This window comes from Lonchura striata, chromosome 20 (genome assembly GCF_046129695.1).
Source record: "Lonchura striata isolate bLonStr1 chromosome 20, bLonStr1.mat, whole genome shotgun sequence".
Lineage (NCBI taxonomy): Eukaryota > Metazoa > Chordata > Aves > Passeriformes > Estrildidae > Lonchura > Lonchura striata.
The window spans coordinates 9,390,718-9,415,596 of record NC_134622.1 but is presented as its reverse complement, the minus strand read 5'-3'; the positions used below and the strand labels follow the sequence as shown (position 1 = coordinate 9,415,596).

The following is a 24,879-nucleotide window of genomic DNA, read 5'->3' as shown; positions in this document are numbered from 1 at the left end:
TTGCTGTAAATGGCCCTTGGAAGAAGGCCTTATTTAAAATTTTTAATGTGTCCAAAATTTGCTTTTCAACAGATAATTTTCCCCTTGTTATTACTCCCAAATTGACCAGCGAGCTTGAAGCCACTTTGAATAAAGCCATTTATTTTTAATTTTCAGATTTTTAAACTTTCCTCAATCAACTGGCATCTGAGATTCAGTTTAAACAACATAAAACTCCTTGCTGACAACAGCCAATCTGGGAAGTATAGACTTTTTGTACCCCAGAATGCTTTTCCTGGGCCCTGTGGTTCCATTTCACAGCTTCTGCACCAGAGATGTGATGATACTGATAAATTCAGGGAGGGAATGAAAGGTTCCTGATGAGATTTTCCAAATCTCAAAGGTTCTTTAAGGGAGGTAAGAAGTCCCTCCATGTCCTGGGCCTGCCCACTGTGGACTTTTCTAACTGGCCTGGTTTTAATAGGTGAAGAATATGAAAAATCTCCCAATGTCCCTCAGGCACAGGGTTGGTTTGCTGAAGAGATTTGTTCTTTCTTGGTTTCATCAGATCCAGACTGTTTAAGCATGAAGCATCTCTAATTGTTCCTGCATGTAACTGATGAGAATATCTTGCAATTAGGTCATTATCACAATGGCCCAGTGGCCTGAAGATGAAGCTTATTTTTTTAAAAATAGAATTGTTGTTACTTTTATCAGCCTTCAGACATTCCCAAATTAAAGTGTCTCACAAATCCACAAAGAATTCCCAAGAGCAGCTCATCCCCACTTTGTATAACGTGTCACAACAGAATAAAACCAAATTAATACAAGGTAGGTTACACATTGAAGAATAGCAGTGTAATTATTTCACTCAGACTTTTGATAGTTCCATGCAAACATGGATTCACTGAGTTACTGTGCCAAGGCATTACCAAACTTCTCACATAAACTGGTAGCAAATTAACACCTAATCCAGAGAAGGAACAAACCCCAATGAATGGGCCACTATGCTCCAAATAATTCCTTCCAGCCTCCCATAATGGCAGGAGAAGCTGCCTTCAGTTAACTCTCAAATATCAGACTTAAGCTCAAGACAGGTCAGTGTGGCAGGACCACTGAATCAAGAAAACTGCCAGAAAAAATGACTTATTTTAAATAATTGTTCTTGTCACAACTCCCTTCTCTCCCCTCAAAGGCTTTCTGCAGGTCTCAGAACTCATTTATCCAGATACCAAATCCAGTGGAGGAATGAACCAATCACTCTAAAATATCCCTGCAGCATCCAAAACTGGGAAAGGAAAAGGGTGGATGAGAAATCCCATCCCTGCCAATGGAAGAGCTGATCTTACCCTGTGCTTTGGGCAGGATTTCAGCTCCACAGACAACACAATGAAGTCCTTTCCTGCAAGGCTGCTTGTGTGCTTCCTTCTAACAAGGCAAGGCACAAATGCATGTAAATACTGGTTTGCATACAGTAACTACGCAGATTGAAGCATTTAAATATAAATAAAATAAATCTATGCAAACTGCTTCAGAGAAATACAGTACTTGAAATACTCAAAGGAGTCTGAGTTGATAATTATAATTTATATTAGTTAATAATTCAATATACACCATGCTAATAATGTTTAACCTAACTTGAATAGAAGCACTGTCATATAAAAGATGAGGGATTTTATTGCCTATAACACTGCAGGCTATCAATTTGTTGGGAATTTTGCAAAGGAGCCTGGGATGGTTGGTGCCTTTGTGCTTCCCATGAGAAACAAAGGTATCTATTGAGTGTGGAAATCAGAGCTCTGCAGATCAGGAAGAAACTAATTCATTGTATTATTCACTTGAAAAATGATATAATAAATTATTCTTAATTCCCTTGCACCTTAGCACTCAGCAGCCACTCAGAACAGATATTTAATCCATGGATGTGGTACCTTTCTCTCTCGGGAGGAGCCACTTTGCCTAAGGGCAGCTTTCCTTCTGCTGCTTCTCCTCTGAACTTTCAATCCTTGAATAAATTCAAGATTTTGTTATTATTTTAGGCATCAGAGATTATACTGAGCTATTATATCATAATACGAAAAATATTTTCAATATTTTAGCCTTGATAGATGTGATAAATCCAAATAAATAATTCTAGGAAATTCGCTATATTGACTTCCCTTCTATCTGCAGGCCTGGCAGCATTTAATTCTGAGAACCACAATAAATATATTACCTCTAACATATCAAATGGCACAGTTATTAAGTGGAAAGACAAATTCAGAATGAATTTACACCAAAAGAAACAGTCTATCCCTTACCTTGCAAACCCAGCAGAACACAAAGGGGTTTTATCCACCTGTTGATTTGAGTTTTTAGAGGGCAGAAATTTTTTCCAGAAATCATAGTAACAAGTGCTGATGTTTCAATACATATTTTAGAACTAATGGTTCATTTGATATAAAGTTTAATTGGGTGTGATTTGACACAGAGCAGGCCCTGCCTTAAAGGATTTCTGATCAAAGGAAGAGGCACCACAAGCTCAAGAAAGGAACAATCTGCTCCAGATAAGGAAAAGGAGATGGATTTTCTTCCTTTTTTTTTTTTTTTTTTTGAATGTTATGGATTTAAAGACAGACAAATCTCCTGAAAGACAAATAAGAGGCTGTGGGACACTGGCTGAGCAGACAAGTCACAAAGCTTAAGTGATTTCTGTTATCTGTTCAGACACACAAAAATGCACAAAGGGGTTTGCTGCAGAAGATTTGCTTTAGGAAAACTGAGGATCAAGCCCAAGGACAGCTCTAGAGGCCAGGAACCAACAGGAATTCAGCATTATTTCAATAGAAGTTAGGAATATTTCTCATTAGATGAGTCAGAGGTTTTTTCACTACTGGAATTTCTGCCCCATTAACTAAACAAAATCTGTCAGTGAAATCCAGGACACCTAAATCAAGGAAACTTGATCATCAATATTGCAAAAATTGAACCAAAAGCCTTATGCCAAATACTGCCAGTTGAAGAAATTCTAGTATTCTTCCCATTCTTGCAAATAGTGTCCAACTTCATAAAGATGAATTTATTTCATAAAGAAAGGTCACAATTTAAATCCTATTTACATGAGCATGTTCACAGCTCTGCAGGGATGGACTCAAAATGTTATTTAGATAAACTTCTATGGAAAATGAGCAGTCAATAATTTAATTTCTACTCTCAAACAAAAAGTATCAATACCTATGAACCAATCTTTACATTGCAAAAACCCTGCATCTTCTATGAATGTAGGATGGCAATGAAGAATCTTTTTTTGAAAAGTCAGTGTGTTTTATTACAGAAAAATCCTGGCTGTTTTCATTGCAGAAAATGAAAGAAACATTAAAATACTTTAAAAAAAAAAGAAAGAATAGACTGGGTAAGATTCAAAGACCTTTGTGTACAATTTATGTTTTATATGTTACATGTAAAAAGTGCTTGTAGGACAAACAAATGAGAACAGATTTTGACACGGATAAACACAGAACCCAACCAACAGAAATTAGATTCTCTCACAAAAGGAAAACTTAAAGAAATCTCAATTTTTTCTCTGAAGAAGCTTCTCATCTTCATCAAATATCAAAATGTGCACAGGTCCTGCTGGACATTTTGATGTAAGAAATTGGAAGGATGCAAAGTACTGGAGAATACATCTGTTTTGGTATTTAGGCTCAATCTGTCTATGACTTGATCTGCAAAGATACTGTTCTACATATTGTACTAAAAAAAACCCCAATCTAACAAATGCAGAAAACCATAATTTGGTTATATGGGTGTTTTGCTTTCTGAGGAAAAACACAATTACTTGACTGTATTTAATGGTGGATTAATTAAATCTGTAATGGACTACCCAATAATTCCAAGTCAGATCCTACTTGGGTTTCTATTCAGAATTTCCAGGCATGATGTCCTTCAGCCATGAAGTCAGGATGAAGAATCTTCATTCTATCTCTAGAAAACTGCACATTGCAAAACTCTCCCAGTGAAAACCCCAAAAATACAACGAGAAATGGAGCCTGAGGGAAGCTTCTGCTCCATGAGGACAAAGAAGGTGCAGCTGCCCTGTGAAGTTTTGAGGGCTGCTCACCACAATTCCCACAGAAGCTGTCACCAGGTGCCACTATTGCCCAGCAGAAAGGATGACACACCTTTATTTCGGGATCTGGAAAGGCAGATTTTCCTTTTAGGGGTGTCCATCTTGTGAGATCCTCCCTGTTCTGCTCCTGTTGCAGCTGCCACCCCTCCAGCACCAACTGCACTGTCCCTGCTCCTCACATCTTCCATAATTCCATGGGGACTTCTGCCAGCCTCAGCTTTTTCAGTCCCATTCTGTGCTTCTGAGGTGTTGGTGGCAAAAGGATCAGCAGAGACTGTGGAGTTCCCACATTCCACCCAATTCCCAGTGGTACAACAGGCTGCAAGTGGGGGCTCAGTTCTCTGCTCTGGGTCTGCATCATCATAGAGTTCTGGGGTGAAGTAAATGCTTTCATCCTCATCCTCATCCTCATTTAATGCTGAAGGCTCAGCTCTCCCTGCTGAAGGGAACTCCCTGCAGGGCTCAGCTGGAAGCTGGAGCTTACCAGGATGTCCTTCAGCAACTGGGGCCTCAGCATTCTTAACTGAAAAATGACTTGATTCCAAACATGATTCTGGTCCACTTGGTTTATGCTCTGCAATTAATGATGATTGGCATTGATTGAAATGATCAATAAGGTCACTGGGTCCATTCACATGCTCCTGGCTGCTGCTTGCTGTGGCCCTGCAGTTCTTGGCTACAGGAGTTGAAGTCAGTGGCTCAGAGCAGCAATTCTCTTCCACAACATCAGCATTGGTCCAACCATTCACTTTTTCTGTCTCTATTTTAATTGCTGCCATTTTGGGGGTGCAGTCCATATGTTTCCTTCTCTGTCTTACATGGTGAGAATGGCTCTCTACATCAACTTTCTGGTCACCTGTGACAAATCACAAAACATAAATGAATTGCATCTGATTTACAGCATGTTTAGCACATCAGAATTACCACTGTTTTAGAAGGTTTACAGTGATTTTACAACATTCATTAAAAACAATAATACAAACAAAAGCCCAGATGTTATAACTATCTTGGCACATAAATTGTCTTAATTAAATGAATAGATTAACAAGCACATAAAGGTAGAGTATGACTGGATTTGAACTTTGTAATCTTTAGTATTGTGCTCTTATCTTATTCACCTCTTTCTTGATTGAAATGAAATCAGAACCTTTCCTAAATTTAGGGATGGATTTTACTTATGAAGCTGGAACTAGAGGAGATCACATGGAAAGTGTGCCTAAACAACAGATGTAGCTTAAACCAGGGCTCAACTTGCAATAATGCTAATCTTGATGTGTTCAAATATATTTTAAATTATCTTCATAGTGTTCAGTGGAAAAAGAAATTAAAATGAAAGCATTTTTGATTGTACTATAAACTTATCAAAGATTATTCTTTTAAGACAACCAGATGGAACGAGAATTAATTTCAGTCTGTTGAGCACAGCTCCTCCACATTTGTGAATAATTACCATTTTCCACTATAGCACTTCTGCAAGTTTAAAAAACATTTGTTTCCTCCAAAAAAGATGCAACTCCACATTTGAAATTGCCAGTGGAAATGAACATACTTGGTTTCACTGTTGCCGTGCTGTCACTTGGCTGATCCCGTGCTGCGGGATGAACTGAGCCGATGGTTGCAGCAAAATGAACTTCCGAGTCCAAGTTCTGCTCCTGACTTTTAGCAGGAACATCAGGGGACAGGGGAGTGGTGGCCTCTTGTTGAGAGCCTTGTGAGAGGTCCCTGGGCTGTGCAGGGAGCTGAGAGCTGTGCTCTGAGGAAGGCTCCCCACCCCTCTGGTTCCGGAGGGCGAAGGCGTGCAGGGACTCCAGAGCGGTGCCGAAAGTGTCGTGGTGCTGGATCTGCTGCCGGATCCACTTAGACAATCCTGGGGGGGGGAAAAAAATACCTGACTCCAAAATAACAGCACCTGCATCAGGCATTTCACAGCACTAAACACAGCTGATGGGGCAGCAGCTCTCTGGGCACAGAGAGAGAAACACAACTTTGCCAGCACCATCCTGGGGAAGGCTGGGAGATCAGAGAGAAGAATGAGAACAATTCTTATCTCCACTTGCTGCACTGGTGTTGTCATGGAGGTTTGTTTACCAAAAGGAGTTTCTTCATTAGCCAATGGTGATGGTGTTTTAAATAAAGGACCAATGAGGTCCATGTGTATCTAACAGTCTATAAAAGAACAATGGGTTTCTTAGTAAAGAATTATTGACTATTCTGTAATACATGGAGTTTATGCTAATTATTACCCAGCTAGGGGCCTGCCACAATTATACTCTAAGAGTGCAAATATTTATGTGCAGGTATAGTCTCAAAGGTTTCAAGAATTTGCTCATGCACCTACAACAATTCCTCCTTTCCAGGGCTAGGAACTTGATTTATTCAGTGGAAGTATCTTGATAAGCAAACTAAAAATATCCTTCTTTTTAAGAACCTTTTCCTTTTTCACTGATCTTCTTTTTAAGTTCAAACTTCTGCCCTGCGTAAACATCATTATATTTCTTTGATGCCTGCTGTTCATTCTGCTTGTTATCATGAATTATTTAAAAGTGACTTACACAGAGTGCAGCTATTTATTATCATATTAACAGGGTCTGATTTGAATTTGATTTCTGATTTGAATTAAAAATTTGAATACAATGAAACTTTTTACAAGTTTGTGTCAGATGAAGTAACACAACTCAGAAAGAATCACAGCTGTTCTACAGCTACAGGTTTTATTATAACCTGCTCCTATCAAAATAAACCAAATATTAAATATCAGATATCTTGAGCACAACAGCTTTATAGATGATGAGCACACAAGGGTCAAGTAAAAACTGACTGCCTTGATTTTAGAAAGTGTTTTTGAACCCATTTAAATATTCTTTGAATATCAATTTTAAAAATACAACAAAAAAGCCCCAAACAAACCCACAACAAAAGAGAACTTCACTCTTCTGTGAAGTTTTACTTTTTAGAGAAAGAGATCTTACCAAGTGTTGGACACATGGATTATTTGTGCTTCTATATGAATTCCTAGTGTCTCCTTCAATAATTTTCAGTACATCAGAGAAGGAGCTGGGCTCAACTGCAGCAGCTGAGCTCCACCTGCTGACTAAGCCCAGCATGGGCTGGTGAGCTCAGCTCTGCCCAGCAAAAAGGGCAGAACAAAGGTGAAAATACATTCCTAAGCAGTTTATTTTCTAATTTTTATTTTTTTAAAGGCTGCGTGCAGGATCTGTTTTATTTCACCTGCATTTATTTCTACCCAGTATATAACCACAAACAGAAAACCCTTTTTGTATATTGGATACTCAGCAGTTCAATTTCTGTTCCATGGTTGTGGCACATTCTGAGCCTTCCTACTCACCTGTACTTGTACAACCACAGTTCTGTAATTCAGAGTTTTCAGTATTTTTCAATATTAGGAAGTTTCCCCAAAAGATTTTGACCTCTTACCAGTTATGTATTTATTGGGGTTCTTCTTGAAGCGATCGTCAACTAAAATAAGAGCCCCCCAGTCATTCCTGTGCCTTATACACCTAAAAGTGAGGGGAAAAAAGAGTATTTATCTAATTAGTGGGCACACAGCAAAAACCTGTGGGAATTAGGAAACATATTCCAACTCTGAGTCAGTTGGAATATGCAAAATTATACAGGAGGTTCTCTTCTACTGGATGCACCAAAAATCGTTAGGGATGTCATGGAAGCTTCATTTTCCTTCAGCTGCTGAATGTACCTGAAAACAGCTAAATTAAAAGTAAAGCACACAAATATTCAACAGCCAATCAAACCACATCATTCATTTTCCACTCTTAATTGGGCAGTGTAAATACTGCAGAGCTTCCTGCCAGCTTGGTGGAATGTTCTGGTTTTATCAAAATCCTTGCCCACATCACAGGTTAGCAAGGGCTTTGGCTCATGGTTTGATAAGCAATTTGTACCTTTATGTCAGAATAGAAGCCTATTGTCTCCATTTTAGACCATCCAAATAATAAATTTAACAATAAGTAATTGTCACTAAAACTTGATTTAAGTACAAGCTGATTTGTTTCAGTACAGGTATTCCACAACTGAGAGCTTTCTTAACCTATTTGAATTAATGCTCTTTGATTCCAAAGAGGAATTTAAGAAATCAGGCCTGTAACAACAAGAACCTGCAGTGAGATTTCCTAATGTTACAATTTCTCTCAATTTGCTCTCTAAGCCTTCATTTATGTCATCACATTTGCATTAGGACTAATTCAAATCAGGAGAGTTTTCCAGCTGATGTTTCTGTGGCTCTGTATCCATGACAGATGCACAGCACCTACAATAGATATGTATGACAGCTCTAATCTTTATTTATATGATAAATTTTGCTGAAGGAGGATGAATTAATTCTACCTTTTTAATAACATTTGGGGGAATTTTTCCATCTAGGAAATGGAAGCTATACCACTTCTTCTAAATCTGGGAAGAGATCAGTGAGCACAATAATTGAATTGACCTTTTGCAAAGGTCTGAAAATCCCCACTGCTATTTCTCCCTTTCAAAAATACTTGTAGCCTAAATATCAAACAACTGTTCTGAGCCCACTGAGAGTGTGAACAATTAGTGCAAAAGTCTTAAGGATCTTAATTTGCTTTAAAGCTCCAGAATTATTTGCCTCTGCTTGTACTTTTTTTCCCCCCTGTATATCTGGACTATGAGAAATAAAACTTCAACTGAATTGCAGTGAGTTCTGAATGTAAAGCAAAATCTCTGAATTATAACAATGCACAACAGGCTGAAAAGCAGAGAGTTGTCAGCACAGAGCAGCTCAAGAGACAAAATTTGCAATATGAGAGGTTTGGCCTTACTTACCCCTTTGTGCTAAAAGTGGGGAATAAATCTTTAAAGATCTCCCTAAAAAAATAGTTCTACAAATTTATATAGTTTTAGTTATGTTTATCTCACCTTCCCAGGGCTTGGTTGAGAGCTCTGTAAGCTTGAATTTCATACCACTGACTCCCTGATAAAAGGCCTCTTGTACTTTTGTGCTGGTCATTGTACTTCCTCTTTAATTCAACCTAAGAAAGAAACCATAAAATATTTGGTTTATTAATGCTGTTGAAAAGGAGATAGTCTAAAAGGGGAAACAAGCAAACATTGATTAAATAAGAGAATATATAAATTGTGCTTCAGTGTTTCAACTCTGTATTTTGTACACTAACCAATCCTGGCTTCTGAAATTGCCCTTAGCTGTGATCTGTTCCAATAATTTAAATGTATTGACATGAGCACTACACACTCATCCAAATCTCTGTGCCAGTGAGAGAAGGATAAACTGTTCAGACAGGTGAAAAAAACCCCAAACCAGGTACAGGTAGATGGACTCCAAACCCCAGATTTATTGACTCTTCCAAAAGGAAATGCCCCACTGGAGCTCTCCATCCTTCCCTTGATCACAAAAGCCACTCCTCATCCCCAGCTGGAACCAGACCCTGCTTTTCCCCAGTGAGGGTGAAACAAATCCAACCTTTCTTCCTCGACAGAAGCTGCAAAAGAGCTTTGGAGACAGTGGGGCCTCTGCCAAGGACCAGGAGGCAGAAACACCAAGCAAAATTCCCAGCTTGGCATCACCTCCTGAGGTCTGGAAGTGTTTCACTGCAGAGCATGGGGAGATCAGGCAGGGAAAAACATGTTCCCCTTTTTAAAAACACATCTCTGATGCTTCAGAATATGGAATGAACTGCCTAAGAAATCCCCTTCCCAGTTAGGATAACCACACACAATGCCTAGTCTGAACTGGAACAATTTGCATTAGAACATGATTTATATCAAAAGGCTTTATTATTATTACTATTCAGCCAGGGGAATCGAATTATTATTTTTTTAAACAAGCATAAAACTACACCAAAAAGGGTCTTTCTGTTGCTCTTTTGCACAGTATTAACCTTTCTAAACTGACAAGTGAAAGGACACGCTTCAGGAGAGAAAACAGCAGACTTCTAACCTCTTCTGACAGGTAACTTTCAAGTTGCATTTGGATAAGAAATTTTATTTTATGTACTTATGCCCTTTAAATTGCCTGTCAAATTTACAAATTCAATCTTTACAGCCAGAAAGTAAATTCAGTTTGATTTCACAGATTTAATATTTGTTCCAGTCACTCAGAATTTACTGACTGGCATGTGAGGTTTCCTTTTTTAATTTTCCAAACAGAAGATGATTTCTTCTGAACGGTCTATGAACATTAAACCATTCCTTAAAAAGGAACTTGGCTTTATCTGTGCATTTCTACAAACTGAAATACTACCTGGAAAAAGAAAAGGGTACTGCTCACCTCTGGAAATGAGGAACAATGATGGAAAAGTTCACTGAAGCCTTTAAAACATAACCATTGACAATACACTCCTGTGCATTTTGCACTTGTCTTCTAGCCCTGGTCAGTTTTATAACTATTTACTTTTTGGAAGAATTGTGTTAGCAGTAAGATTATGGTCATTTGAAACAAATGGAGGTTTATCAGCCCCTTACTTTGCCAGCAGACTGTGCAAACGGTGTTGGAATAACTGCTCCTGTGTCTTATGCTGAAAAATGACATTATTTTTAAATACCTGCATAAACACACTGAAGTAACAATAAAATGCAAATCAGATCATCTAAATAAAATACATTACTTACACATTCTTCTAATACAAGTCAGTGTTATCAAGTTTACTGCTTGTATGCACACCACCAATGATATTTCATTGCTCAAATTATATAAACCCCATTTTTTAATATAAAACCCCATGAGTTTGGGAGGGTTTAAATCCCAAACCCTTGCTCTAATGGTGTAACATATCACTAAAACTTCCTTCTATTAATTTCAAAAGAGTTACCAGAAAATAACCATCCTATTTTCTCCCTGCAGTGCTCCTGCTTCAGCAGGGACGATGCCAACCTGCATTGCTGCGAGTTCAGTTTGCAGGGGGAGGCTCTGCAGGTAAAAGGCCAGGGCCTGTCATTTTAATGCAATCAGAATCTATTTCATTGTGCAACTGCTGCATTCCCCCCCATCAATTCCACGCCAGATTCAAGCTGACATGTTACATATGTGAAAAAGCCAGTGCCTCCTGCTAGCAAATATCCACAATGTGCAGGAAAGCACAGGCTAGAAGGGATTAGTTAAAATGTCAAAAGACAGCCTTTTACTTTTACCTGTTCATCCTTAAAAACATCCTCCCAGCTCTGGGGCAGGATTTGCAGACAAAGAGCTGCACAAGGCCCCTGGCAAGCTCTGCCATCCTGTAGCTGTCACCCAGATTAGGCTTTGATCTGTCTGGGAGGTCACGGGCACAGCCACGCTCACTCCGAGCTCCCCACGTTCCACCTGCAAAGCTCTCCTGCTTTCAGTGCTTAATTACTCTGACATCTTTCACTCTGCAACATTAACTGGGAAACGGCAGCGAAAAAAGATAAATGCCATGAACAATTTTTTTTTTTTTAAAGGATTGGAAAGATATTTGGAGGCAGTTTGTGCTACAACTCAAGTGTATTTTTCAAACAGAATTAGCAATAGAGGTTTTTCTCCAATGACCACAATGTTAAATGACATTTGTTACGTTAGATTTTAAAATAAATCACCTGTGGTGATATTCCTTCACGTGAAGAAACTCAGACTTATATGAGTTAGTTCATGGTACAAAGCTGAGAAGAGGATCTCAAAACCTACAGCTTGGTTTTGACCCCCAAAATAATCTGCAAATTCACACACAGAACCTGCAGTTGTTTAGCAACACACCAGGCTGAACCAGGTTTATTCAGAATACACAAACAGTATTTAAAGCAAAGCATAGAAATATCAATCTATTGTGGACTAATTATTTCTAAAGAAAAATCAGTCCGGATACTGATAGTAAACTAATTTATCAGTGCCAGTACCACGACATGAAGGCCGAATGGGCTAAGCCCATTTGTTTATTTTGTACAATTTAAATCAGAAAAATGAACCGTGTTTGGTTTTACTTCATCTGGCAAAGTTTTGAGGGGTATTTTTAATGCATTGCTTCACTGAACCAAATGCAAACTTTGCTTTTTAAGAACAAATATAAGTAAGAGTTTACAATTTTTTTGGTTTGACAAGTCAGGTCTGTTCTTTGATAGGACATCACCTCACAAACATCTCCAACTGCCTCCTGTTGGCTCTGGTAGGTTAAAGGAAGAGAAAAGAGCTGGAAAAGGCCAATAAAGCTGGGCCTGTGTCCCTGCATGGACAGGTGGAGGTGGCACAGCCACACCTGGATCAGCTCCTGCCCTTCCCTCCCCAACGCTCTCCTTCATGGAAAGCAAAAGCAGAAAATGGATAGAAACATTTTCTGCCATTCCACTAACTTGTTTCTCTGGTTTTATGAGAGGAAAAATAGTAATGAAAACAAAGACACTGCTCACATCATCCAAAAAATTTTTTTAAGACACGTTCATGTTTAGCATCTACTAATTCTTTACGTCTTAAAAACAAACAAGCAGAGAAAATACCAGGTGGTCAATCCTGCTTCCATCCCAAAAAAAGACATAAAAATGTTTTTTAAGCAAATCTCCCATCCTAAAAATCTCATGTGTCCACTTAAGAGTCTGTGTTCCACCTGAAACAGCAATAATTAGAATTTTTCAGGAACACGCCTGCCATCTACTTTCCTCCTGACGAATGCCAAGGAACCATAAAAGTTTGTGAGTGCAGGAAAGTTAAGACATGAAAACCCATTTCTTTTCTTTTACATCTGAACATTTTTAAATAGAAGCAGCACTGAACAGTGCAGCATTTCACTCACTTCAAAAGAAGGAACAAGGGCTGGGAGGTTTAACAGAAATAATGCAAGTAAAGACCTGGGTGAGTCACAGAACGAGCTTCAAACATCCTCACCCCTCACAGACCCACTCAAAGCCATGTCTAAACACAATATTCCCATTTATTAGCCCACAGGAAAAAGATATTATGGCAGAATTTTATTTTTAAATGTTCCAAGCATTCCAAGTGCAGTGTTAATACATAAATAATATGGAATAAGCAAATTATTATTAGCTGAATTTTACCAAACTAGATTCTGTCAATTAGAATAATTTATTAAGGTCATTCAAATGGAGGTATCTCAGTGCTACCACAGCACCCATGAAAGTTCCAGAAATGGTCTTCTGCTCCCCACTTTGTATTTGGAATTTTTTCTCACAGTACTGGAATAAGAAGAAATTAAAAATCTTCTATCCCTAAAAAATTCTTAACTTCACAGTGAATTTTCTACTAAATATAACCTCTCCATAAAATGTCATCTTCTGTACTGGTTTTGCCCATATTTCTTTATTAATTAATGAAAATATATTTTTAACTGATGCAAAGACAAGATGAAAATAATACAGTGCAAGGGATGTTTCCCAACTCTGGTGAAGCATAATAATAATTTAAATTAAATGTTAAAATAACAATAATTTTCTTAGGAATCTTGCTTTTCCTAGAATATGGTAAATAAGAAATTAATTTTTTCAGCAATCACGTAGCACAAGATTCTTTCTCCTTTCAAGGGACACAAAACATATAAGCTTAAAAACTGCCACAAGGACTAGAAATTCAATATTGAAACACATCATCATTCTGAAACGATAGAAATACCTCAGTTTGTTGAGATAGGAGAAGTGGAAACCTCAGCCAAAGAGCTGCAAAATTTTTGTATCATTAAGTTACATAAAGCTCAGAAAATTGTAATTGAAGTGCTGATTTCCTTGGTGTTACAAGCCATGACAGTGGAAAGAATAAAAGAGATATTCCCCCAATGGCAGCCATGGGAAATAATTCCCATTAAAGGCAAACTGAGCATGGCCACTGCTCACAACTCCCAGCCTCTGCTGGTGTGAGAGAGTTGGACTTGCTGCATTTTCTGCTGTATTTTGGTCCAGTCCTGCTGGCTGTTCCATGATTCATTCACTCTCCTGTAGCAGGATCAAAAGCATCTGGAGAGGTGGAAGTGCAGAAATGCTCTCTGGGCAGGGGAGCTCAGTGCCTGCCCTTCAGAGCTGCCCATTATCAACATTTCCCAGCGAGCTCTTTCTTTTCAGCTCCCCAAGGTAAGAACAGTAAATTATGACTTGAACTAAACAAGTCACACTTGGCTCCAAAATCAGATTTTCCTACCTCTACTTTCAGGTCCCAGAGGTAGGCAGAGGAAATCCTGGTCACAGCCAAAGAAGTCATTTTTGGCTCTGAAATAAATTTTCCTGCTTTACTGGAGCCAAACTCTACCATTGAGAGCACCAGAGCTTTGAGCAATCCTTGAACATTTTCTTTTATATTATTTTCTTTTAGCAACCTGATTCTTCAGCAATATGAAACCCTTTGCAATAACATAGAATTAGGGGGTTGGCCTCTTTCTTCAATCAGTTTTGTTTATAATCAGGTCCTACTTCTGAGCCTGAATCATTTCTTTCTCCCTAACTCTGACAAAGTGTTTTAGACTCTTCTCTTTGTGAAAAGCAGTGAACCTAAGATATAATTTGCCTAAAAATGTTGGAGTGAAAGTAAAATATTATCTTAAAAGCCTCCACAGAAACTACTGTAACTTATGAAAGCACACAGTTACTCAAGGAATTCAAATGTTTGCCATTTAATACCAGGATTTGTGGCATATATTTAGCACAAACATATGGAAAAACTAAAATTGGATATTATTCATCACACTTGACAATGAGCCTCTTGCCCAAGATTGATGTCTGGATTCAAAATGCTACACTTCAAAATATCTAAGAGAAGTTAATTAACAGTATGTTAGCATCAGATAACACCTCTGTGGGATTATCCATCTCTTGCTGTCACATTATTTATGTTCTCGAATATTACAGCTCAATCAAGTTACAAATCATAAAACATATTTAGAAAGCAGGTTGATCACAGACAAGTCATATTAGTGGAGATGAGCCAACATCAAACTGCCAACATAAAATATTGTTCTCCAAAGGTCCAATCCCACAAACCCTGTTGGTTGTGCTCAGTCCTGGCAGTATTAAAGGGATTACTCACACAAGTAAAAGCTCTGTGCAGGAGTAAGGGGTTATGGAATTGAGGCTTAAGAGGACTTTTATTAACCCAAAAAGCAGACATTCAAGTGTTTTTTCATGTAGAAGCCCAGCACTTTTTAGTGATTTAAACCAATCCCAGAAGCATATAATTCATGGCTATTCCAAGGGAGTTGTTAATCAATTGCATTTCCTATTTTTAAAGGAATGTCATTATTCATCATCTTATCAGTTTCCTACTCTGGTACCTCTGCTGAGCACCCATTGCTGTGTGAGAGCCACAGATGCATAATTTTCTGTCCAAGTCCAACCTGGCCTGTGCCACTGTGGTTTGAATTTTATGTCTGCTGAAAACTCAAGGTTCTCCCCAGAAGTTCCAAGCTTTACCCAGTTTTCTGCTTGACCTACAAAGTTCAAAGAAACACCAACCAACTAGTGTGCAGCTATTCTCTAAACTTAAACCGTTTCGTAGGGAATTCCAACTCCTTTCCTGAGCTGAAAAAGATGCTTAATCTTCCAAATTTCTTTTATATTTCTACAAAGATACTAATAACTTTCTTCAGAGTGACCCTTCTTCACTTTACCCTTCTTGCAACTCACCTGGTAAAAAAAATGAGCATGAATCCAGAATTTCTGGGGATTTGACAACCCAAAAGGCTTGACCAAAACAAAACCCTATTCAATATAAAGACATTTAAAATAAAACAAATTTCCTCCAGCATCCTGCAAGGAGCTTTGCCATACAGCAGCTCTGCAAATCTCATGCTGAGACTGGTGCCTGCACTTCTCTCATCCAGAATTGATCACTGCAGAGCTTTGGGCATTCCCATCTCTAAACACTCAGACCTTGAGCTGCTTGCAATTTGGCTGCTACTGTTTCTAGCCCTACTGAAAAATTTAGAGGTTTTCTTCTGTCTAATTTGAAAAAATAGTTCAACAGAACACTGATTTTTAAAATATACTTATCAGAAATGGGTTGTAGTGCCTCTGATCCTGTTATTTGAAATATTTGGATCACCTCAAGGTAAAATCAAATCATAATCCACTGTGAAGATAATTCACTCATAATACATTTTTTTTCAACCTAATTTTGTATCATTTAGAACTCAAATCCATTGATTTTCAGGAAATCCTTTGGCATTAATTGTAGAGTTCCAGCCATACAACAAAGGATTTCCAAAATTCCTTGTCAGCACATGCCCCTACAAACCAACATTTCTAACCCCAGAAAGGAGGCTGAGTACTCTTTAAATGTGAATTTTTACACTACAGTGGAGTGCATTATATTTCAGAAGGACAAAGAATGTTGTGGCTGAGTAAGTGCTCCAAGGAATTCTGCAAACATTGGAAGAACTGCACTAACACAGCCTCGCTGGCCCTTGTAGGATGTGGTTTTTCCCAGCAAGGCTGGAATTAGGCACATGCTGCAGACAACAAAGAAGCCTTTGCTTGTTCACTTAAGCTCAGAACACATCTCTCAAACCAAAGCTGTTTGGCCTTTCAAGTGCAAACCTATGATTTTCTTGTTTGATTTGGCATTAGTGAGGACCAGAATCCAGCTGCCCCTGGTATTTATTTATTCTGTGATCCTTCACTTTGTTTCTTGGCTTCACAGAGCAGTCCCAAACGGTCTCAAAGGAACACAGGACAGGGCAGTGACAGTGCCTGGGAGCAGTGGCAGCACCTCAGTGGCACAGACCCCTAGAAAGAAGTGATATTACAAGCTACCCATTAATAAACCTTTTTTTCATAAGCAGAAAGCCTAGAAAAATACTTTTCTATATTTATTGGCTTTCTTTTCCTTCCAGCCTGCTTGAATGGAACATCATCTCTGTCAGACAAGCCCTGCTCAAGTCAAAAGGAAGGAAGTGTTGAGGTGGGCAATTACACAGCAGTGCAACAGGATGCTGCTTTCACCACCTCCTGAAAAACACAAATAGTTTCAGATTTATTTAACTGCAGCCATTTCCAAATGTTATTCTTATAAGGTGCTTACAAGGTTTTGCCTAAAGTTACATGAAGCTTGAATATTCCAAATAGTGCTGTCCTCAGTATCCAGGAAGAGTTTATGTTGTGTCATAAATTCATGCTTCAAAACTGCAAGCTAATAAAGCAGCACAAGTTTGGAAAAAGTTTCCATGTGCACTCTGTGCTGAAGTGGGACAAATAATTACACTAAAGAAGGCAATGGGATTAGAAAGGTGAGACAATGAAAGCAGTGAGACATACACAGTTATATTGTAAAATAATAACATAATTAAACAGTCCTTATCTTTCCACCTGATTTCTGCAAAACCTGCCTAATTTAAAGCAGTATTAAAAAGTTTGTATGAAAAAAACAGTATTAAAAGTTTCTATTTTCTGCAATACCTGCATTATTTAAAGCCGTGCTCTACCTCTTACCTGTGCAAGGTCACTCAATTCAAATGGGATGGAGAGAAGTTCAAAGGTAAACAAAAAAAAAGGCATTTTGTGCATATTTCATTTTGAAGATGACATAAAACTCTATTTTGTGCTTATTTAGTTTTTTTGAAGATGACATAAAAATCAAGTTCAGCCCTGGAGTGATGTCCTACCTGAAGGTCCTTCACGTTTGGGAAGGGGATCCCGATGGTCACAACTGCCCTGGCGTTCTCATCACAGAAATCCAGCCCCTCACTGACCTTCCCTCTGCACACAGCTATCAGCAGAGCTCCATCTGCAGCAGCACAGAACACTCATCATCCCAGGGACAAGCTGGGCATCAGGAGAAACTTGTACCAACATCTCCTAAAGAACTAAACTTTATATAGTATAATATACTGGCTGGAAAAGGTGATTGGCTTAATGATGAGACTAAATTCACTTTGATCAATAATATTCTGTTTCTGACCATTAAATAGCAAAATAATTTTACATTCTATAATATAGGGGTAATTAATTATGCAAGAACAATGTGTATCTGCAACAAAAAAAAAAAGTTAAACCTTTACTTTTACTTGAAGAGTCTGCATCAACTATTTTGAATGGCTGAAAAATGTACCTTTTTCTCCTTTACATTTGATTGCATCATAGTAGATTTTCAGCAGCTCATCAAAGTCACTCTTGGCCCCTCCCTGGGGCTCTGCAATGACTGTTTTAACATCCTCCAGCTTCCTCCACAAGCCAGTGTGCATCCACCGATCCTTTAACTTGTCCAGCATCTGAGAACCAACAGAAAAATCCATGTCAACCACTGCAACTGCTCAAATAAAGCACACAAAGACACTTCTTTCAATGAAGTTGTATTATTCAGTTTTTGTGTTTGTAAATGCAAGTTTTCCTACCATGCACAGAACTTCAGCTGTGCAGCATTTGGGAATCAGGGGGAGCACTTATTTTGCTAATTAGAAATAATGCAGATTTTTGAGTTCTCAAAGCAAAACTCTCTAAATCTATGACAGTGGCCATTAAAGAGCATCTTGTGGTATTCCTCCAAATAGAGGAATGTCATCTAAAAAAAAAAAAAGGAAGCGACCTGTTTTATGATTAATAAGTAAGATGAGAAACAAATTCCAAATTAATTTGAAACAAGCCTTTGTATCTTAAATTTCCAGAACTTTTCAATACTTTTAAATTTACAGAGAGAAGTTGGGGGATGAAATATTGATGTAGGATTTTTCAGCCTCCTCTGCTTCTTGAAGAGCCCCTCAGCTTTGTTACACCCCCCAAATTCTGAACTGTGCACATTTCCCTCCAAGTCAGAACATGTTCAAATAAACTTGTCCCACTTTTAATGCAAATAGGGAAAATGTTGTATTACAGAAATCAGAGTTTAAAATTAGCACAGAATCTGAAGTCACCTGGGTGGGGGCTATTTAGCAAATGCATCAACTTCTACATTGAATTTTATCAAGTCAGGGAGCAAAAAAGTCCCTCCTTGAGCTGCAGAGTGCTGCCCTTGAGAGAAGGGCAAGGCAAGCAACACATTCCAGGGTGAACCAAGGAGCTCTGGGTCAATGGACAGAATTAAATCCTTTATTTCACCCTTTTGCTGCTCAGTCATCTTTAGTGTGCTACTGACTCTGTGCAGTTCATATATGAGATTTAAACTCACAGGTTCTGCAGGAAGGGCTGTGCTCTTACTGTGTCTGCACTTCCCTCCTGAAGACTTTTCCATACTTTGCTCCAGGCTACACAAACTGCTCCATCTGGAAGCTGCACTTGCCCTGCTTCATTCCTCCAAAAGCCACAGCATCCCTTCACTGCAGCCCACTTGTTTCCAGTGCACTCCAGCCAAGATCCCAGGATCTTGAATGGGTGATTGTTACAAAAATAATCTGTCCCGTGTCCAAATCCACAGTTTAAAGTGCTACAGTGAAGCAGAACTAATGACAACTAATTGTTGTCACATTTGAGAATTTATAGGAAACTGGTTACAAGGCCCTTTGCATTTTTCATGTCCTCAGCACTAGAGATCTGAACTCATTCTCTGACATGAAGAATTTGGATGGGTTCCTCACAAGAGGGGACAAATGCTGTTAGTTCACATTTTCCCTGTTTTGTCCCAGCCTCTGCTCAGGGAATTACTCTTGCTTTACTACTGATGTGACACCATTAGCTAGCAAGCAAGCACAGAGAGAGTAAGTGATGAGCAGTAGGAACAGTTTCCCCCACACAGCTGTAGCTGCAGAATAAATCATTTCTGTTAAATGTGTCTGTCCTCCTGTCTGTCCCTTTCCCTCCCAGCTCTGTCATTTCCCGGCAGCATCCTGTCTGTAATCTCTTTTTCTATAAGGGCTGTAATCCTGTGACTGAGCAATGAGTGTCCATCTTGCCATCCTCAGTTCTTGGATGTGATGTGGAGATAATTCTGGGAAAGCAAAGAATCAAACACATTACAGCTCTAAGTACATCCATTTGGGATCTGCCAGGGACTCTAACATCATTAACTTCCCAGGTTTCAATCCTGCTCCTGTGCACCTGGGGGCTGCCTGGGCCCCACTCAGCAATCCCTGCTGAGCTGGCTCCTGGCACTGCCAGCCATGCCAAAGGAGAGAACACTTGGGTAGAGCTGAATCTCACTTTTATATTCATAAAACCATCCAGCCTTTGACTTCCAAGGTCACTCACCTCTGATTTTCTCCTTTCCTCTTGTCCAACCCAGTGGTATTTCTTACCAACACACCCCTAGGAAATGCTCTTGCCAGAAAGGCAAGATTCCTCACAAAAATCCCTGAATCCCTCAATTCCACCATATTTCTCTTGTATTTGAAAGTAGTAAAATTTATATTCAGAACTGCAAAGATGGCAGGAGGAGAAAACCTTTATCCAAATTCTTAAGAAAACATCTTTTCTCTTTGTGGGTTCCCCAGCCCCTCCAGGCAAGTCTCTCTTGGGCCAAGCTTCAGCTTTCATCGACAGCAACCATCACAACAAAAATCTGTGATTTTGATGGAAAAATGGGAATTATTCATGAAATCTTTGGCAAGACTGGAGCAATTCATTTAATTCACACAACAGCTATTACTTCTTCCATTAATGGAGTTTGCTAGATATGGAAACTTTCCTTGTATCCACAAAAACACAGGACCCATGGCATGAACAGACACTAAAACAACAAGAATTATGGAGCTGACTGAATACAAATAAATAAAATATAGAACACACACATGCCTCAAAAGAGCCAGGAACCAAGTGCGGGTTTCTCATAAAAAAATATTTCACTTTGGGTTGGAAAAGTGCAAATGGGAGCAAGATCTAATGCCAGGAATCACAGGAAGGAACCATTAATGCCCCCAGTCACTCACTCCTCCCACCCAAGGGAATAATAGCTCCTGCACTGGAAGACAGCCTGTGTATATTTTATTAAATCCCTTAAAAATGGATTCTCAAATGGTTTATTAACAAATGGTCTTCCTCCAAGAGAGCAGAAAATCTTGTTAGAAAGAATCAGTCATCTTCCCATGCACTGAGGGATGTTTACTGGGACAGCTTTTCCCTTTTATTCCTTTCTGCAATTTAAAGACACCTGTAAACCATGAGCCATAAAAACTTGGAGCTCAGTGTGCAGCTCTACCATCCATCCCTGCCAGCACTCTCTTTTGAAGAGTTTTTGGAATGTTCTGGAACTTTGGGGATGAGAGGAGCTGTTTTCTCCTTCCATTATGCTGCACTCCAAGGCCAAACGCTCCTGTGTGTGCCCACAAAGGAGCAGCTTTGCCCTTTTCCATTTGCTGCTTGGTTTTATACAGTGCCAAAAATCACATTAGGGGGCTTCCAGGTCATGAAGCAAACCCAGAGATTTGTTTAATGTGTTTCACCCTAAGGCAAGTTAATTGTAATTTTCACCATTGGATCAAACCTGGGGAGTTAACTTCAGGTTGCTGGGGATGTGCTTTTCCTGCAGGATCCATCACCTCCTGGCAGGGAGTTGTGGAGTAGAAAATAGTAGAGAAAAGAGGAGGTCTAACAGAAAAATTCTGGCTTATTTAACTCTTGTCGTGCTAATTTCTTTACCTAAAGTATTCCTTAAATACTTTAGCATTGATTCATGTCATGAATGGATCACACTTTGTCAGCAGAGAAAAAAAGGTATCACAGAAATAATCAAAAGTGCTTGGGGAAGCAACAAAACACCAAAAAATATCCAAGGATGCTCCAGAGCAGTACAGGACAAAAAGGATAATGACCTAAGAAGCACCTGACAGCAGAGTAAAACAGCTCTGACTTTACTGGGTGGTTTAACAACTCTTAACTATCTAAAAATAATTATCATTGCAATTGCACTGTGTCCCTGTGCACCTGTAAAACTACAAGTTGTGTTCTTTCCCCAGCATTTATGCAATAACTGGACAAAAAGTATTTCAAGGTGAACAGAACTTGCAAAAACATCTTGCAACACTTCTTAAAAATCTGCCATTATACCCTAAAATAACCCCACTCCTTCAAACTTTGCTTTTTTAAATCTTGGTTCTATGTAATGATATGAAGTTGCACTTTCTATTGTTATTCAAATATTCAGGTAGTTGGAAGGGAGAAAGGGAAGAGCCATTAGTAATATCTCTATTTTTGCTTAATAAAAATCACAGTATTGGCACCACTGTTAGTGCAAAAAGTCTGAGCTCCCCAAGGGAGCAGCATTGATCTAAAAGCCTCTTCCCTGTGTTTGCTCCCAGGATTTTCTTTGTGAATAAGCACTGCTTCAAATCAAAGTGTGTCTCCAGTGGGCTGGAAACGTGTTTGAAGGGTCAAACAGAAGTTCTACAGGCAGGCAGGCAGCACAAAACTCCAGAGGTGGCACCAGGAGCTGGGCACCAGGAGCTGGGCACCAGGAGCTGGGCTGCTCCAGCCTGGGCTCCCTGCAGGAGAAACTTTCTGGTACAACCACGGGCTCTGCTCCAGCTGGGAATCAAATGGAGACACTGGCACTGAGAGGAAGGGCTGGCACTGAGAGGGAGGGGCTGGCACTGAGAGGAAGGGCTGGCACCGAGAGGAGGGGCTGGCACCGAGAGGAGGGGCTGGCACCGAGAGGAGGGGCTGGCACTGAGAGGAAGGGCTGGCACTGAGAGGAAGGGCTGGCACCGAGAGGAGGGGCTGGCACTGAGAGGAGGGGCTGGCACCCCAAGGGGAGCCCCTGGCACAGAACAGGGCTCTCATCCCCCCACCAACACAGAGAATGCCCCAGAGACTCCCAGTGTTGCTCTAACCAATGCTCTGCAGTGTTTGTATCTGGCCAGAAAAATAACAAGTGGCACAACCAAAGAACTTTTTTTTTTTTTTTTTTAAACTCTGAAAACTCTTAAATTCAGAGAGATTGTAAAGAAGAAATGCACTTGCCTTGTTTTGCTACAAAATGCTTCCCACCATTTGGGCTGCCTGCAAAAAAGCCCAAGCACAGGTTGTTTTGTATCACAGAACAACCCAACCTCCACCTGCATCAGCGGCCTCCTCTCCTCCTTTCAGTGAAAATAAATATAAAAATGTTTAAAACCCCCATACACTCTGACAGGTCCTTCTGCAACCTGAAGCTCTTAGGCTGGAGGACATAATATTTTCCACTGAAGCAATGCTCTGCTGCTCTCAAGGCCCAGATGTTTTTATCCTGGCTCTAATTCCAGGGGTATTGCATTCCCTTTCAAAAGCTTCCAGGAGCAGATTTGCTGAGTCAGCTGCCTACCTCCAGCTGGAAGTTTCTGTTCCAATCCCTCTGGTCCCAGAAGAATCACCTGGATCAATGTTCTATTTCCATTATGAAAGGATGGAACTGTCCCTATATTAGTGATAATCCTAAAACATAATCAGTCATTAAATCAAGGCATTGCTTAAAAAAGTGGCCTTAAATTCCTATTATTTCAAAGGAACCCTGGAGAGTGGATCTGGACAGACTTCACCCACATTTTTTGGTATTACAGGTTACCATTAAATTAATTTCTTCAAGGATTAAGACGGTTTGGGAAAATAGAGAATTCGCAGAAATTATTTGAAAGTTCCTGAATTAAAATCTTTGCCAAAACTTGGTACCAAATGATCCAGAATCCTACAGGATTCCACTGAACTCCAGGAATATTGGAACTCTGGGGAAGAAAAGAAGACTTTACAAAGAATTCAGTGTGGGGTCTCAGGATCACTAGTTTATTCCTTTTGCACCTTTAGTTAAAAAACAAACAAATCAACCCCAAAACAAAAGCAGCAACAGCAAAAAAAGGGCCTTTGAGGTTAAAAGTGAACAGAAAGGAAACAACAGACAGACGAAAGGAAAGAGGAATGAAATGGGAATAAAAGATTGAAGGGATGAGAACAAACGGCCTGGAAGGATTGGTGTGAAAGGAAAATTGAGTTTCCTACCAAAAATAGGAGGGAAAATATTTGGGCTAACTAACAAATAAACTCTAATGTCCATTATCCCCATCTCTGTAATCGTTTTTTAATAGTTCTAAGGTGCTGTTCCAAATAGCACCAGTGTCCCTCAACAAGAGCAAAGAAAGAAAGTAAAGCAAACAAAGAAATCCAACCCCATTTATCAAAATCACCAAAATTATTCCACACTTTGAAAAGGACTAGAAGAATACTCATTCACCTCCAGGCCACAAGTCATTGACCCAACTGGCAGAAATAATTTACATTTCACATTCTCTTCTTCTTAATCACTCTACAGACTTTTTCAAAAGGTCATTTTAATCATATTTTTCACCAAAAAAAAAGAGGAAAGCCTCCATTTTACACAACACCCAGACATTTGCACTGCTCTGGGCTGGGACTCCACCAGCCAAGAATAACTGAGGCCATTGAATTATTTAAAGCAGTTGTTTGCACTCAATTAGATTTTCATGAGAGGTTAAGCAAGAAACTGATTCACAAACCCTCCCCATGTTTATGGGAGGGTTTTAACACAGGACAAGGTATTTAAAATTCATTCATTTGAATGACTGAGCCAATGCAAAATATAAATGTATTTTTTCACCAAAAAAGTATTTTAAACTTCAAATTTCATTTTCTCAGCTTCCAGTTCTAACAGATTTAATTTCAAGAGAATCTGTGCCAAAATATTTCACTTTTAAACTAACGATTACTTTTAAAATAGAGCTTTAAATTCCCCCTGTTAATAAGAAACTAGAGAGAAATACTAAACATCCATCTAAATACACGTGCACAGGGTAATCTTGTCTTTATGGACCAAAAATAAATTGATTTAAAGCAGAATTTTAATGGAGAAAGGCCACACAAGGATGTTATTTTTACCAGGGAGAGGCTTCCCCTGCTTTCTCCTGCACATTTCCCATTTATTGCATCAGGGGCATCACCCAGCAAGGTTCTGAACCTGCCTGGTTCCCTCCATGCACATTCCAGGT

The 24,879-nt window shown here is 39.2% G+C and overlaps 1 protein-coding gene across 1 annotated transcript in view; it reads right to left on the bottom strand.

The window, feature by feature from the left end:
• BRIP1 (BRCA1 interacting DNA helicase 1) overlaps nucleotides 1–24,879 on the bottom strand; it is a 49,962-nt gene that overhangs the window by 194 nt on the left and 24,889 nt on the right. Inside the window, exons 15-21 of the mRNA XM_077787566.1 lie at nucleotides 18,093–18,252; nucleotides 17,647–17,768; nucleotides 9,002–9,114; nucleotides 7,523–7,605; nucleotides 5,637–5,954; nucleotides 4,140–4,943; nucleotides 1,911–1,984 (exon numbers count right to left, since the gene is read on the bottom strand). Of these exons, the coding sequence (XP_077643692.1) occupies nucleotides 1,911–1,984; nucleotides 4,140–4,943; nucleotides 5,637–5,954; nucleotides 7,523–7,605; nucleotides 9,002–9,114; nucleotides 17,647–17,768; nucleotides 18,093–18,252 (1,674 nt within the window). The remainder of the gene's footprint in view (nucleotides 1–1,910; nucleotides 1,985–4,139; nucleotides 4,944–5,636; nucleotides 5,955–7,522; nucleotides 7,606–9,001; nucleotides 9,115–17,646; nucleotides 17,769–18,092; nucleotides 18,253–24,879) is intronic.